Genomic DNA, 17,671 nt, shown 5'->3' with positions numbered 1-17,671 from the left:
CACCACCTTTACCAGAGACAACATCCTCAGCGGGTGAAGATGAAGAGATGTCTTCAGAAGAGATTAAGGGAGAGGAAAGATTAGAGGAAGCTGAGTCTTGAAGGTCGAAAGATGAGGAAGAAGATGGAGATGATGGAGGGCTTTCACCAGGAGGATGAAACACACGTCTAGAATAGTTTCCAGACAACATTGCTTCGAAAGGATTCACCTTGAGGGGATCATAGGTGATTTTGATCTTTTTGGGTTTGGAAGGTGACGTTTCAACAGCTTTTCGTTTGTTGTTTTTATCATTTTCATTATTTCCTGGGCTTGATGAAGAGTTCATGATGGGTTTGCAGAAAAATGAACAGGTAGGGTTTGATATGAAAGAGAGAGAGAGACAAACTTATATGAGGAATGCAAAGAGATAGGAAAACAAAAACCATTTTGAAGAGTATTTAAAAGAAAATAAAATGAAACGAATGATGACTAGCATTTAATGTTACGTGACGTGAGGAGAGATAATAAAGACAAATGAGGTGACTAGCACAGTTACCTATGGTCGGCGTCCCTTCAACTGCACGCGCGCTTATCCATGAATAGTAACGACAGGTTTACCATCCCGAGATAAAACGTAACAGCTGTTTTGCTTTAAAAGAGGTTCTGAATCAACTTAGACAATGAAACGTTAGTAATAACCGAATCATAATTTCTAAAAGAATTCAATCAGAACTTCTGATTAAAAAAAATGTTCCACATTCATTTCAGAAGATACTCATACATGAGAACTTTCATCTTCTCATTCTGGGCATAAATCCATACTGATGTTCTTCAGAATGAACTTAAACCTATCTTCAGCCAGGGGTTTTGTAAAGATATCAGCCCATTGATGGTCTGTATCAACAAAGTTTAAAGATATAACACCCTTCTGAACATAGTCCCTTATGAAATGATGTTTTATCTCAATATGTTTAGCTTTTGAATGAAGAATAGGATTCTTAGATAAACATATAGCAGAAGTATTATCACAGAATATAGGAATGTTACTCTCAAATATCTGATAATCTTCCAACTGACTTTTCATCCAGAGCATCTGTGTACTACAGCCAGCAGCTGCGACATATTCTGCTTCTGTGGTTGATAGAGCAATGGTTGCTTGCTTCTTGCTGTACCAGGAGATTAAGTGACTTCCAAGAAATTGGCAACTTCCTGAAGTACTTTTTCTTTCAATTCTGTCTCCAGCATAATCAGCATCGCAGAATCCTACTAAGTTGTATTCTTTAGATTTTCTGTAAACTAAACCAACATTAGTAGTACCTTTCAGATACCTAAGAATTCTCTTAACAGCAGTTAAATGAGATTCTCTAGGATCTGATTGGAATCTAGCACACAAACAAACACTGAACAGAATGTCAGGTCTAGAAGCAGTCAGATATAGAAGAGATCCAATCATACCTCTGTATAACTTCTGATCTACCTTCTTACTTACCTCATCCTTACCTAGGATGCATGTTGGATGCATAGGAGTTTTGGCTTCTTTGCAGTCCAGAAGATTAAACTTCTTCAGAAGTTCCTTCACATACTTGGTTTGGTGAACATACGTTCCTTCTGATGTTTGATTTATTTGTATTCCAAGGAAGTACTTGAGTTCTCCCATCATGCTCATTTCAAACTCAGCCTGCATAGACTTAGCAAACTCCTTTCCAAGTGTAGCATTAGATGTTCCAAAAATAATATCATCTACATATATTTGACAGATTAAAATATCCTTTTCAAAGGTTTTACAAAAGAGAGTAGTGTCCACTTTTCCTCTAGTGAAACCATTATCCAGAAGGAAAGAACTTAAGCGTTCATACCAAGCTCTGGGAGCCTGTTTCAATCCATACAATGATTTCTTAAGTTTAAAAACATGATTAGGAGACATAGAGTCTTCAAAACCAGGAGGTTGATGGACATAAACTTCTTCATCTATATAACCATTTAAGAAGGCACTCTTAACATCCATCTGATAGAGAGTGATGTTATGTTGAGTGGCAAAAGAAATTAATAGACGAATAGACTCTAACCTGGCCACTGGTGCAAAGGTTTCTGTATAATCAATCCCTTCTTGCTGACTATAACCCTGAGCCACCAGTCTGGCTTTGTTCCTTACCACTTCACCTTTCTCACTGAGCTTGTTTCTGAAGACCCATTTTGTACCAATTATATTGAATCCATCTGGTCTAGGAACAAGATCCCAAACATCATTCCTTGTAAACTGATTCAGTTCTTCTTGCATAGCAATTATCCAGTCTGGATCTTCTAGAGCATGATCAACAGAAGTTGGCTCGATCAAAGATACAAGACCTAATTGACAGTCTGCATTGTTCTTAAGGAATGCTCTTGTTCTGATTGGATCATCCTTCTTTCCAAGAATGACATCTTCTGAATGACCAGAGATGAGTCTGGATGATCTTCTGACAGATGGCTCTTCAGAAATGCTTAGATCCTCCAGAGAAGCTGATACTTGATCTTCAGATTCTTTACTTCTGAGAAGCTCTGCTTCTGATGCGTTGCTTCTTGGCTCAACAACTTCTGATATGTCAATATCACAATCTGCAAAATTATCAAACTGCTTTGGTTTTTCAGAACCAAGCTTATCATCAAACCTGATATTGATTGATTCTTCTACAACCAATGTTTCAGTATTGTATACTCTGTAGCCTTTTGAGCGTTCAGAATATCCAAGAAGAAAACATTTTTGTGCTTTGGAATCAAACTTACCAAGATGATCTTTAGTGTTCAGAATAAAGCATACACATCCAAAAGGATGGAAATATGAAATGTTGGGCTTTCTATTCTTCCACAATTCATAGGGAGTCTTATTTAGAATAGGTCTGATAGAGATTCTATTCTGAATATAGCATGCAGTGTTTATTGCTTCTGCCCAGAAATGCTTAGCCATATTGGTTTCATTGATCATGGTTCTGGCCATTTCTTGAAGAGTCCTATTCTTTCGTTCTACAACCCCATTTTGCTGTGGAGTTCTAGGACAAGAGAAATCATGGGCAATACCATTTTCTTTGAAGAATTCTTCAAAGGATTTGTTCTCAAATTCACCACCATGATCACTTCTTACCTTTATGATTTTACACTCTTTTTCAGATTGAATCTGAATGCAGAAATCAAAGAACACTGAATGAGTCTCATCCTTGTGTTTCAAGAACTTTACCCATGTCCAGCGGCTATAATCATCTACGATGACTAATCCATATTTCTTTCCTCTGACTGATGCTGTTTTGACTGGTCCAAACAGATCAATGTGCAAGAGTTCTAATGGCCTTGAGGTAGAAACAACATTTTTAGACTTGAATGCAGGTTTGGAGAACTTGCCCTTCTGACATGCTTCACAAAGAGCATCTGATTGGAATTTCAGATTAGGGAGTCCTCTGACAAGATTCAGTTTGTTAATCTGAGAGATCTTTCTCAAACTAGCATGACCTAATCTCCTGTGCCAGACCCACTGCTCTTCAGAAACAGACATAAGACAAGTCACCTTCTGACTCATAAGATCTTGCAGATCTGTCTTATAAATGTTGTTCTTCCTCTTGCCTGTAAATAGGATTGAGCCATCCTTCTGATTTACAGCTTTGCAAGACTCTTGATTAAAGATTATGTCATAACCATTGTCACTTAATTGACTGATAGATAAGAGGTTATGTGTTAATCCTTTTACAAGAAGTACATTAGAGATGGAAGGAGAGTTACCAGACTTTATAGTTCCAGAGCCAATTATCTTGCCCTTCTGATCTCCTCCGAACTTGACTTCTCCTCCAGACTTAAGCACCAGGTCTTGGAACATAGACCTTCTTCCTGTCATGTGTCGCGAGCATCCAGAATCCAGGTACCATGACATGTTGTGCTTTGTCCTTCTTGCAGCCAAGGATATCTGCAATAGGAATAATCTTATCCTTAGGTACCCACATTTTCTTGGGTCCTTTCTTGTTAGATTTTCTTAAGTTCTGTTTGAACTTGGATTTAACATTGTAAGCAATAGGAGGAACAGCATGACAATTCTTAATGTGAGTTTCATGATATTTCCTAGGTTGTGTCACATGCTTCTTAGTGTGTGTAATGTGAAAACTTTGTGCATGTGAAGTGTGCCTAATATCATGAGAGTGGCCATACTTGAACTGATCATACAATGGCTTGTATGTGAGTTTCATTTCATCAACAGGTTCAAGTTTGTATGGGGTTTCACCCTCATAACCAATGCCAACTCTTTTGTTTCCAGATACGGCATATATCATAGAAGCTAGCTGACTTCTGCCAATACTTCTAGATAAGAACTTTCTGAAACTTAAATCATATTCTTTCAGAATATGGTTTAGACTGGGAGTGGATTTTTCTGAATCAGAAGGAGATCCAACATTATTGGATAATTTTAAAAGTTTTTCTTTTAATTCAGAATTCTCCAACTCAAGCTTCTTTGTTTCAAATTCAAATTGCTTTTTCAGCTTTTTGTATTTGAGACTAATCTGAGACTTGAGTTCCAGAAGTTCAGTTAGACCGGAAACTAACTCATCTCTAGTAAGTTCAGAAAATACCTCTTCAGAATCTGATTCTGATGTAGATTCTGATCCGTCATCTTCTGTCGCCATCAGCGCACAGTTGGCCTGCTCATCTTCTGAATCATCTTCTGACTCATCCCAGGTTGCCATAAGACCTTTCTTCTTATGAAACTTTTTCTTGGGACTTTCCTTCTGAAGATTTGGACATTCATTCTTGTAGTGTCCAGGCTCATTGCATTCATAGCACATGACCTTCTTCTTGTCAAATCTTCTTTCATCAGAAGATTCTCCACGTTCAAATTTCCTTGAACTTCTGAAGCCTCTGAACTTCCTTTGCTTGGTCTTCCAGAGTTGATTTAGCCTTCTGGAAATCATGGACAGTTCATCTTCTTCTTCAGATTCTGATTCTTCAGGATCTTCTTCTCTAGCCTGAAAAGCGTTAGTGCATTTCTTGATATTAGATTTTAATGCAATAGACTTACCTTTCTTTTGAGGCTCATTTGCATCCAGCTCAATCTCATGGCTTCTCAAGGCACTGATCAGCTCTTCCAGAGAAACTTCATTCAGATTCTTTGCAATCTTGAATGCAGTCACCATAGGACCCCATCTTCTGGGTAAGCTTCTGATGATCTTCTTTACGTGATCAGCCTTGGTGTATCCCTTGTCAAGAACTCTCAATCCAGCAGTAAGAGTTTGAAATCTTGAAAACATCTTTTCAATGTCTTCATCATCCTCCATCTTGAAGGCTTCATACTTCTGGATTAAGGCAAGAGCTTTTGTCTCCTTGACTTGAGCATTTCCCTCATGAGTCATTTTCAAGGACTCATATATGTCATAGGCTGTTTCCCTGTTATATATCTTCTCATACTCAGCATGAGAAATAGCATTCAGCAAAACAGTTCTGCATTTATGATGATTCCTGAAAAGCTTCTTTTGATCATCATTCATTTCTTGCCTTGACAGCTTTGCACCACTGGCATTTACTGGATGTTTGTAACCATCCATCAGAAGATCCCATAGATCACCATCTAGACCCAGAAAGTAACTTTCCAGTTTATCTTTCCAGTATTCAAAGTTTTCACCATCAAATACCGGCGGTCTAGTATAACCATTGTTACCGTTGTATTGCTCAGCAGAGCCAGATGTAGATGTAGTCTTTTCACTTTCATCAACCATCTTTTAAATGAAGCGTTTTTCTCTTCCTGAATCTTTTCTAAACACGGTTAAGTGCTTGCACCTTAGAACCGGCGCTCTGATACCAATTGAAGGATAGAAAAACACTTATAAAGGGGGGGATTGAATAAGTGTGACTTTAAATCTTGGACGATAAAAATAAATTGCACAATTATTTTTATCCTGGTTCGCTGTTAACGAAGCTACTCCAGTCCACCCCCGCAGAGATGATTTACCTCAACTGAGGATTTAATCCACTAATCGCACGGATTACAATGGTTCTCCACTTAGTCCGCAACTAAGTCTTCCAGAGTCTTCTGATCACAACTTGATCACTCCAGGAACAACTGCTTAGTTCACTCCTAAGACTTTCTCTAGAGTCTACTGATCAACCTGATCACTCTAGTTACAAACTGCTCAGCCAACTGCCAAGACTTCCTAGAGTATACTGATCAACACGATCACTCTAGTTCCTTACAACTTAATGTAATCTATTCAAGAGTTTACAAATGCTTCTTAAAAGCTATAATCACAACTGTGATATTTCTCTTACAGTTTAAGCTTAATCTCACTAAGATATTACAACAGCAATGTAGTGAGTTGATGAAGATTCTGAGCTTTGATTGAATAGCGTTTCAGCAAGTTTATTTTCGTTCAGAGTTGTTAAGAATTGGTAACCTTGCTTCTCATCAGAACTTCATATTTATAGGCGTTGAGAAGATGACCGTTGAGTGCATTTAATGCTTTGCGTGTTCCGTACAGCATTGCATTTAATGTTATACGCTTTTGTCAACTACCTCGAGCCTTGTTCACGCTGTGTCTACTGACGTTGCCTTTAGTAGCTTTAACGTTCCTTTTGTCAGTCAGCGTAGTCTGCCACGTGTACTTCCTTTTGATCTGATGTTTGTGAATACGACGTTTGAATATCATCAGAGTCAAACAGCTTGGTGCAAAGCATCTTCTGATCTTCTGACCTTGAAGTGCTTCTGTTGCGTGATACCATCTTCTGATCTTCAGTGCTTCTGATCTCATGTTCTTCTGATGCTTCCATAGACCCATGTTCTGATTCTGCTTCGACCATCTTCTGATGTCTTGCCAGACCATGTTCTGATGTTGCATGCTGAACCATTTGAGACACCACTTCTGAGCGCTGAATTATGCGTACTCTTTATATATTTCCTGAAAGGGAAATTGCATTGGATTAGAGTACCATATTATCTTAAGCAAAATTCATATTATTGTTATCATCAAAACTAAGATAATTGATAAGAACAAATCTTGTTCTAACAACTTTGAGCTTTCACACCAGGATCAGCCCAACAACCTTTCTTACACCAAGCTTTTCCCAAGGTTTAACTTGCAACCTCAAGATCAATTACAAAGATACAAGAAAATTATATTTTGGATTACAATTATAACTTAATGATTAAACATTAGAATTATACAACTCATTGTATAAGTCTTTCGCTCTCTTAGCACTAAAACAATGTATAATGAATAAAATTAATTTTTAGTAAGAGATTGAAAGAAGAGAAGAGTGTGAAATCAGAAAATTTGTGCTTTGGAAGAGTGCACGAGACAAGACATTTTTATATAAGAAAAAATTGGCTAAAAAAAAATAAAGTAATGTATGGACTCTAGTTGCTCTCTTAACGATTAGCCTGTGACGCTAACTGATAAAACCTAGCAAATAAGAAAACCCTTAAGCCAGATTTGTGTCTTAATTTATTAAAAGGATTTCTAATCGATTAAAGAGAAAATTATTTTCTATTAGACAACGAGACTTTGTTTTTTGAATTGGTCAGAACGCTTCCTAATTGAGTAGGTAAACGACACACACAATATTTTAAGAAACTTTGAAATAGATGAAGATTTGAAATACTTTTTTTTAATGTGTGAGTGTGCATTGCCATTATTGGTGGAGAATATGAGAGTCAAATGGTCTAGAAAGGAGGGTTGAATAGATCGTTCCCTTAAAACTATATTTTTACAAATATTTTCTTTTACAAAATCAAAGATTTATAAAATTATGCGCAAATAAAAAACAGTAGCAAAAGATAGTGAAAGTTTTGTAAAAGATACATTTCAATGTCTATCAGTGTTATAGAAGATAACCAGAAATAACCACAATTGAGATAGATGAAGTTGTTTGGACAAACAATCTGATAATTTACATAAGTAAATTTTCACATGTTGATCAAATTGAATTTTGATCAATTGATTGTTCAATTTAAAGTTAACCGTTTTTACAATTATAATCGTAAGATATAATATTCAAGGAACTAGATCTATCACATACCTAAGCTTATAAAATAAATCATTGTAAGCATGGTAAGACCTAATAACACGATATTCTAAAAATGAGAAATAGTCTAAGGTGTGCAATACTATGTAGAAATATAAAAGAAATGAGGAGAAGAGAAATGTACCCTAGATTTACAGTGGTTCGACTCATTTTTCCTTACTAGAGCTTAATCCATTCTTCAATGGTTTCACCTTTAAAAATTTGTGTGGTCTTCCGCATTTTTGTAAATTTAATGCAAGAGTATTTTTGGTTCAATGGATATAATCAACAACTTCGAACACCACAAGCCAATTACTTTAACCAACACATGTTTAAATTGATTTTCTCTTCGAGAAGACTAAAATTTCCAATCTTTCAAAATCTCCACTTGATCAATTAATAATGTCACGCTTATATCTTAAAATTATGTTGATGACCTAACATATTAATGATTTATATTAAATATTAAGAGAAACTCTTAATCCATCTCATGGGGTTCTTAGGCACCATGTACGTTGCCAAAAATGCCCTCATGCTTTCGAAGGTGTATCTTCGAAAACACTTTTTTATTCAACGTTGATTTGTTCCGTATATGCATCTACACAACTTTTTTTTAACTGAATTATTTTGGAGTTTTCTCCAATGTTTTCCAATTTAAAATACTTACTTAGATACACTTTCGAAAAAACCCAAATTTCGACAAAAAAGTATTTCCTAATGTGTATCTCTAGAAGTAGGGGACTTAAATGTAATTGCACCAAATGACTAAAAGTATTATGAGATGGATTGAGATATTGCCAATATATAAAATTATTTTATGAGTTTAATTACTATGCACTGTCATTGTAAAACTTTTTACACTATCAATGCATCACAACCACTCAATTATATTACTTAAAAAAATAAAATAAAAATCAAACACTTTCAATTAGGGGTGGCAAAATGGGTCGGGGCCCGCCGGGCCGCCCGCGCACCCGCCAAAAATTGGCGGGTTGGGATTCTAGGCTCGCCGCTCGCTAAAGCCCACCCCGCCAAAATCTGCCGCCCGCCATACCCGCCCCGCCAAAGCCCGCCGCTCGCCAAAACCCGCTCCTCCTCCAAAACTCACTATTTTTTTTAGTTAATTCTAGTAATTGCAATTCTTGATGGTTTATTTTATACATTTATTTATAAATATATGTAATATTTTTTAGAGTAAATTTGTTAAAAAATTACTTTTATAAAATTTTGTTTTAAAAAATAAGTGAAAAGTTTAATTAAAAGGTTAAAACAAGCATATTAATCTATTAAAAAAATATAAATAAAAATAGGCGGGTAAGCCCGCCGCCCGCCAACCCGCCATCTTGGCGGGGCGGGGATGATTTTGATGCCCATTTTACTTGGCGGACATGCCCGCCCCGCTCATTTTTTTGCGGGCATAAGGCGGGGCGGGCGACCCGTTTTGCCACCCCTACTTTCAATAAATTAATGATTATGATTCACGGGAGTAAAATTTCTTTATGTATTTCAACTAAATTCTTATTTTATATTGTATTAGGTTAATCTTTATCAATTTTTCTTTTATAAACAACTTTTGTATTAAGATTGATATTATTCGGTTTATTTATTTTTCTAAAAAATATTGATATTATTGAAGTTGCCCTTAATTCACAGCTATAATTTTTAATTACGATAACGACCTTCCTTGTTGATTTACATTCTGTGGTTCCACTGAAGTAACCTTTCTGAATCGCAATGACCAAGCTTCACTAAAAAGCTATGACGATAACAACAACAACGACGACGTCGTCTCCAACGTTTCTCTGCTCGTTCCGTTCACCCAATCCTTTACCCTCAAAATCATCTCTCTATCGTCCCCAATGTCGTACACCAAAACCGGTTCACTATTCTCTCAGCTCCACCAATTTTCTCTCTTCTGCAAAACCACTCTTTTCCTATTCGAGAAGAACCCACTCATGCTCCGCAGGTCGCCGCGAACCAACAGAGTTAGCCACATCCTCTTCCAGCAAAGAGGAAGATGACAATCTCAAGAGAGTTGTTCAAATTGGGTTGTGGGGTGCTGAGGTTGCCTATGTTTTGTGGCTCTTCTTGCTTCCCTATGCTCCTGTAGGTACTCTTTTTATGCTCTTGAATGTTATCGTTAGATAGTAGATATGCTGTCTTGAATTAATATAGCTTTAGCCTGTAGATATGCTGTATTCAACAATATTATGTGAGATTTGATTATGTTTTGTTTTGATATCTGATTATTTCCTTGAATTGTAACAGGGAGATCCTGTATGGGCGATAAGTTCTGACACAATCAACTCTCTTGTGGATCTTTCTCTCAATTTCTTTTTCATCTTGCCTTTCACAAATGTTGGTATGTTTGCATAGTGCTCTTTACACCTAATAATATCATGTTTAAGTTGATTTCAGTTGTTCTTTTGACAGATCATTTGAATGTCAGTTAAGAATAAATGACAGGCTCATGATGATTTACCTTATCTTTCATTATTTTTATATTTGTCAATAAATTATTAATGTAGAATGTGAAATTATGGAGAATATAGTATACTCTGTTCTGGTTTTGAAGAAACTATTAGGGATATATCCTTGCACTTCAGTGATTTTTTTACTGACGATTTTGGCAGAGTAGTTGGCATTCGTTTCATTGATGCCCCGGTTCTTCATCCTGTAAGTGTCACTATTCAAAGTAAAATATGATTGGCACCAACACACCTCTTTTTTCTGTATACTGATGTTGGAGATTTTTTTGGCTTCAGATGTCCGAAGGACTATTCAACTTCGTGATTGGCTGGACATTCATGTTTGCCCCATTGCTATTCACAGATCGAAAGAGAGACAGATACAAGGGGTCTCTTGATGTACTCTGGGGCCTGCAAATGTTCCTCACAAATAGTATGTTTCATAGAACTCTTGCTTGACTAGTTCTTTTGATTTGATCTCAACTTATTTTTCCTTTATATGTCAGAGTTGTCAACAGCAGTGCTATAGCATAGCGGATCTTTTACAAAACACAAAGTTTGTCAAATAGCATCGCTATAACACTGCTCAATAGAAAAATTTGAACAAAACATTGTTTTCTGCGATTCTTGAATGACAATACTGATATATATTACATTGTAATTGTATCACATATCGTAATTCCTCTTTGTGATGCCAGCATTTTTGATCCCATATATGGCAATCCGAATGAATAATGCTGATGATGACAGTGCTCCAATCAAAAGTTCAAAATTGAGCTCTGTTATGACAAATGGTGCTCCATTTGTTGGACTGATTGGCGGTGGTGTTTGTATTGTATCTATAATTTGGGCTCTTTTTGGTCGAACGGATGCAAATTTTGGTGGCGTAGTAGACAGATGGGAGTACTTGGTTGGTTATCTTGGATCAGAAAGGCTAGCTTATGCCTTCATATGGGATATATGTCTTTACACGATTTTCCAACCTTGGTTGATTGGTGACAACCTACAGAATGTTGAGCAAAATAAGGTTGCAGTAGTGAAGTATCTTAGATATGTACCAGTTGTTGGCTTAATGGCCTATCTTTTTTGCTTGGAGCGGAAAGATGTATAACTTTGCACTAAATAGGGCTTTTCAGTCCGCAGTGATCTATTGACACTTTTTTGAGAAACCAAACAGTTTCATGTATGATGTATCAAATCCTAGACGGGATAGATGTCTTAATGATTCGTCATGAATTCCCTGATAGGGGTTTGTTTGAATAAATAATTTATTTTGTCCTAATGATTCGAAATTTATCATCTTCATAACAAATAAAATAGGGCTCTTGCTAAGGAAAGGAATAAAAGAAATGTTGAAAAGAACAATTTTTGAACTTTTAAAGAATTGAATAAATAATTTTTAAGATGATATTTGTATTGTTAGTTCCTTACTTCAAGACATCTGCCAGCATTTGTTATAAAATATTGAATTTTTTTAGGACACTTGCAAATTCTGCCTATGTTAGTTATGATATGCATAGTTTGGTCTTAGCTCTAGATAAAAGGCAAGGGCGTTGTTAGACCTCTTACATTCAAAGTAAAATTTTGTTGAATATGAAATAATGTGAATGTTGGGTTGTTATTCGTATGACTTGAGTACAATGAGCAAGAGTTTTCTACATTGCTTTTGGATGCAACAAATAAGAGGTTTTAACTTGTCACCCCTATTGTAAAAAAAAACTTGCCACCCCTAAGTTTTTCATGACACCTCTATTTAAAGTGTTTTTATCGTTATACCCTCATGTAAATATTGGATTTTTAAAAAAATATTGTCTGTTACCAAAAATTTCAAAACAATGTCGAAAATTTAATAAATTTACAATTTTTACTGCAAGAGACATGATTGTACCAGAAATTTGAAAATTTTGACAAGAACTAATTTACCAGAAATTTTGAAATTTCCGGCATCAACCAAAAAATTCCAGAAATATGAAATTTTTGATATAGCTTCGGATTGCTAAAATCTACTTTTTTTCCATTACTTTTTCTTGAATAACTGAATCGAAAAAAAAGATACCCGATAAAATATATACATATAATCAGCAACATGTTGTGCTCTTTCTATCATCTTGATCACCACTCTAATCTGAATCGCAATAATCATACACCTTGGCTTTCGTTCTTGTGTTTTGCTGATTTGGCATGAGTACTCCATGGCCAGTTGTACCTCTAATGAACCTTAGGAACCTCTTTGTTGCAAGTAGATGACATAACCTTGGTTTCTCCATGAATCTAATAACCAATCCTATAGCATGAAAAATACTCAAGCATGTATTACGAAGATACCTCAACGCGCCAATGATATGCTTGTACAAAGTGGTATCCATCACTTCATATTTTGACTCCTTCTTCAATTTAGTGTTGGTCTCCACAGGTGTAGTTGCATGATTGCGATCAGTCATCTTAAACCTCCTCAAGATATCTTCTGTATATTTCTTCTAATGTAGGAAAACTCCTTGTTCGGGGTTCACAATTTCCATTCCTATATAATATGCCAAATTTCCTAGGTCTGACATTTCAAACTCATTCTCTATGCTTGCTTTTAACCTTGTCAATTATTTTTCGTTTGAACTTGTAACCAACAAAATATCTACATATAATGACTTGGTATTGTTCATTTGAGCCTTTGACATAGACACCGTACTCTGATGTGAATTTGTTGAAACCTAACTTGATTAAGAAACTATCAATCCTCTTGTTACAAGCTCTAGGTGCTTGCTTCAATCCATAAAATCTTATATAAATCTGTACACCATCATCTTTTCCCCCTTTACTTCAAAGTCTGGTGGCTGCTTCACATAAACGTCTTCCTCTAAGGGTCCATTGAGGAATGTAGACTTCACATCAAGTCGGTGCGTCTTCCAACTGTTAGTTCCATGGTTCTTGACAGATGTTGAGCACGATGCTGTAACATCTTGATTATACTAAAACAACAAAATTTGTGCTTATATTGAAGACAAATGTTCTAACAGATGTCATGACATTTTGAAACAGAACATCATTACACATTGTTTTAAATCTTGACAGATTTGATTTCATTTGGTGATATTTCTTTGAGATATATCTCAATAATATTCGCAGGTCAAGAAGATTCAATCTAAAACTAAAGAATCAAATCAAGTTAGCATTAAAGTTTCTAAAGTTAGGTGATTGAACAATTTAGGAAACTTGAAAATTTGTTCCAAGACTAGAAGAGAATTCTTTACATACTTGTTGCAGTTACAAGCGTGTGCATCAAGTAATATTTGGGTAGAAGTTTCGAAGCCCATGGAATGCTAAAGACTATTTAAATAGAACCCTAACCTAATGTTAAATAACTCACACAATTGTAAAATTAGGGGAAGTCTTATACCTGTAGTTTTGAGAGTCTCTCGTGTGTGTGCAAGTCACCCTTGTATCTTCTAGTACTTGTGGTAGACATCATATTCTCACTCAGAAGCCTTTAGGTAATGAGTTGAGTGTTGTCCTCACTCTTTAAGCTTTTAAGCATATAGTTAAGTGTTGTTCTTGATCAAAGCTTTTAAGCAAGATCAAGTTTTATTCTTAGTTGATGTTGTGAAACAAGACTAAGTATATTTTATTGGAAGTGTAGTCTTCTTTTGTCACTAGTTTGTGATAATTTTTGTCAGTAAGATTGTGACTTGGTGTGAACCTTGTTGTCGTGATTGTAACAAGTTGTTTGTACACTTGCTGGATTGTAACTGTCTTTTATTACTGCGGTGATTGGAAGTGGGATGTCGACTTCCCAGGTATAAATGTCGATTTCTATGTAGAAGTAGCATTGGGTAGTGATTATGAGGGAAGTTGTAAACTATGAGTGTTTAGCTTTGAACTAATATTGTTGATAGTGAATTTCCTTCATAGCTTGGTAGCCCCCAGATTAGGTGATGTTGCACTGAACTGGGTTAACAATTCCTTGTGTTATTTATCATTCTACAATAGCTTTATGCATATCCTTCAATTTGTAAATATGTGTTTTGTCAGCAGATGATATCAAGACATTTGTCCTGACATTGTTGTTTGAGTTGAGACATTATTCTCAACTAGTGATTTGTGATGGTTGTCATTTTGTGATTTATCTGTGTGCAAAAGTCTCAGTTAAATTCTATTATTCTATATCAGGATCAGATGTCATAACATTTGTTTTAATGTTGTGTTCTGATGTTGGAACATCAGTATCAACATATAGTGAGTTGCACTAGAGAAATTTTCACCAACCTTTGTAAGTTGTTATGGGCATAACTAGGCTGGTTGTTTCAAGCCTAGATACAGGAGCATAAACTTCATTAAAGTCTACTACAAGTCTTTGAAGAAAGCCTTTTGAAACCTACCTTGTTTTGTACTTGGGAATTTCACCATATGGTTTCAACTTTAGTATGTAAACCCACCTTGCATAAATTGATTTCTTACCTCAGTTATAAACCAGCTCCCATGTTTGGTTTTTCTCAATGGCCTTGAGTTCCTCATCCATTGCAAATTTCCAATTTTCATCCTGCAAGGCTTGCACATGATTAATTAGTTTTTCCTTAGCCATTATTGCTTCTTGAATTAGTTCACCATTTTCCCTGATTTCTTGATCATGAAATCTTTCATAGTCATTCAACCTGATTGATGGAGCTCTAGTTTTGCTTGATCTTCTCACTCCTTAAGTTTGTCCAGGCTCAGCTGGTGTAACCTGTTTCTCATCATGCGTAGTAATTCTAATGTGGCTTGAAGTTTCACCTTCTTACACTAGATTTTCTAGAATTTTTCAGCCTATTCCAACTTTTTCTTTCATCAAACTCCATATCTCTGCTGATCACTACCTTGTTTTTACTAAGTGAGAATAACTTGTAAGCACTTGTTGAATGATATCCAACTATAACCATAACTTGGCTTCTATCATCTAACTTTCTTCTAAGTTGTTCAAGAACATGTGTAAAGCATAGTAAACCAAAAATCTTGAGATGACCAATTTGGCTTCAATTCTAAATAGGTTTCATAAAGCAACTTCTTTGTTGGACATTTGTTGATGATGTACATTGTAGTTGAAGTGGCCTCTCCCCAAAATTACTTGCGCATTTGTGTTGCTTTAAGCATGCTTCTAGCCATATTCAAGATGCTTCTAATTTACCTTTCAACAATGCCATTGTGTTAAGGTGTGTATGGTGCTATCACTTCATGCCCAATCTCTTCCTTCTCACAAAAATGAGAAAACTCAACTGAGGTATTACTCACCACCATCAGTTCTCAACCTCTTGATGGTGTTTCCATCTTACTTTTCAACCAATAATTTGAATTTCTTTAAATTGATAAAAACTTCACTTTTCTTTTCCATTAAATAAATCCACATATGTCTAGTGAATTCATTTATGAAGGTCAAGAAATAGCAATTATCTTTTGGTGTCTTCACTTCAAAGGAACCATGCACATCCAAATGCAAATTTTCAATCTTCTGTTGTGACTTCATTGGCAAGTCATGCTTGAATGGCTTCCTAGTCTGATTGGCACTCAAATATTTGGAAGTCCATACACCATCTTCTTCCATTGCATCAAGCCAAGACTCCTAAAATTGAGATGGCCAAATCTTTGATGGAAAACCCTATTTTTATCTTCAGCCGTGGTTGATGCAAGACATTGATGATCAAGCATATTGATCATGACCTTGAATGTCTAGTTGGTTGAAAAATGTGCCTTTGGAATTATCCTAGACCTTTCATCAAACACATTGAGTTCTCTTCCTTCCAGCTTCGTTGTGTACTTCTTGTCAAGTAATTGACCCAAACTGATCAAGTTAATTACCATTGAGGGAACATATGTAACACCCGTTTTTACTTTAATTATTTATGTTATTGTGTGTTGTGTGAATTTATTAATAATTATGTGGATTATGTGATGATTAGATGTTTATTTGGTTTTATGTTATTTTGTTGGGAATCATTAGTAAATAATATAAGTTAATGAGGCTATTAGTTATTGGGCCTAAGTTTGTGTTAGTAATTGAGTGGTACTAATTAGAGCCCATTAGCATAATGATAAAATAGTAAGGGTTTAACAAAAACAAGGGTTTTAGAGAATTAGAGAGTTAGAAGCTTATTTTGTGAAAATTGGGAAAAGAAGAGAAAGAAGAGAAGAGAGAATAGAAGAGGAGAATCCAATATTGAAGCTAGAGTTGTCTTCAATCCAAAACCTAAGGTAAGGGTAGGATTCTTTCATGATAAAGGGTTGTATGATGATGTTTAGGATGGGATTGATTATAGGTTATTTCTCCATTTATTGTGTGAATTGAACTTGTTAGGGTTTATGATAGAATTCATGAAATTTGTGTCATTAATCATGTTGTTGATGTTTGTATGAGAACCCATGACTAGAAACATGAATAGGAACCCATAACATGTGATAAAATGATGTTTGAAATGAGTTTGATTGGTTAAAATCGAATTGGAGTTGTTATGGGAGGTGCTGAAAACGCACAGAATTTTCCAATTCTAGTGTAGAGCGTCGGGCGAGCGTTTTGCTTCACCGGGCGAGTGCTTGTTTTGTGGCTTCCGCTGGGCGAGCCAGCGCCCACATTCTTTCGTCGGGCGAGCGTAGCGGGCGATAGGTGGCCAAGTTTCAGCCACCGAGCGCCGGGCGAGTGGATGCTTTTGCCGGACAAAAATGCCCTATTTATGAAAAGTTCAAAAGATCATAACTTTTGAGCCGTAACTCCTTTTTAAGTTTCGTTTGAACCTCTGTGAAGCACTAATTGATGTCTTTCTAATGAATGTGATCGGAAAACCTTTGGAAACCTTTTTGAATCATTTTCTTGAATTGTATCGTTTGATGTTGTGAGTGTTGTTGTGAAGTGATATATTGTTGTATGATGTTACAACATAGCGACATGAATGCGAAGTGATATATTGTTGTATGATGTTACAACATAGCGAAGTGATTGCAAAGTGATGAATTACTATGTAAGTAATGATGTTTATCCGATGTTGTGATGTGTTGTGAATGTTGTGTTTGTGTAGATGTTGCATTCATTGAGTCACATCCATTGCATAAAGTGACGATGGTCTTAATGGCAAAAGCGACAGTGGCCTTAATGGCAAATAGTGACGGTGTGCCTAATGGCAATTTTGAGACGGTGGGAGTTTTACTCCAAATGGTACCACATGCATTTGCATAAGTCGAGTCACATTTGAATTGCATTTGAC

The 17,671-nt window shown here is 35.9% G+C and overlaps 1 protein-coding gene across 1 annotated transcript; it reads left to right on the top strand.

Annotated features, from left to right (window-relative positions):
- Positions 1 to 9,644: 9,644 nt before the first annotated feature.
- LOC131646021 (uncharacterized) lies at positions 9,645 to 11,746 on the top strand. The gene is made up of 5 exons (XM_058916195.1): positions 9,645 to 10,092; positions 10,255 to 10,348; positions 10,625 to 10,662; positions 10,752 to 10,887; positions 11,153 to 11,746. The coding sequence occupies exons 1-5, from the start codon at positions 9,745 to 9,747 to the stop codon at positions 11,563 to 11,565; spliced, it is 1,029 nt and encodes a 342-aa protein (XP_058772178.1). The 5' UTR covers positions 9,645 to 9,744; the 3' UTR covers positions 11,566 to 11,746.
- Positions 11,747 to 17,671: the final 5,925 nt, after the last annotated feature.

The sequence above is a fragment of the Vicia villosa genome, linkage group LG2, assembly GCF_029867415.1.
Source record: "Vicia villosa cultivar HV-30 ecotype Madison, WI linkage group LG2, Vvil1.0, whole genome shotgun sequence".
Classification (NCBI taxonomy): Eukaryota; Viridiplantae; Streptophyta; class Magnoliopsida; order Fabales; family Fabaceae; genus Vicia; species Vicia villosa.
The sequence above is the reverse complement of the archived record's forward strand: the minus strand, read 5'-3'. Positions and strand labels throughout refer to the sequence as shown.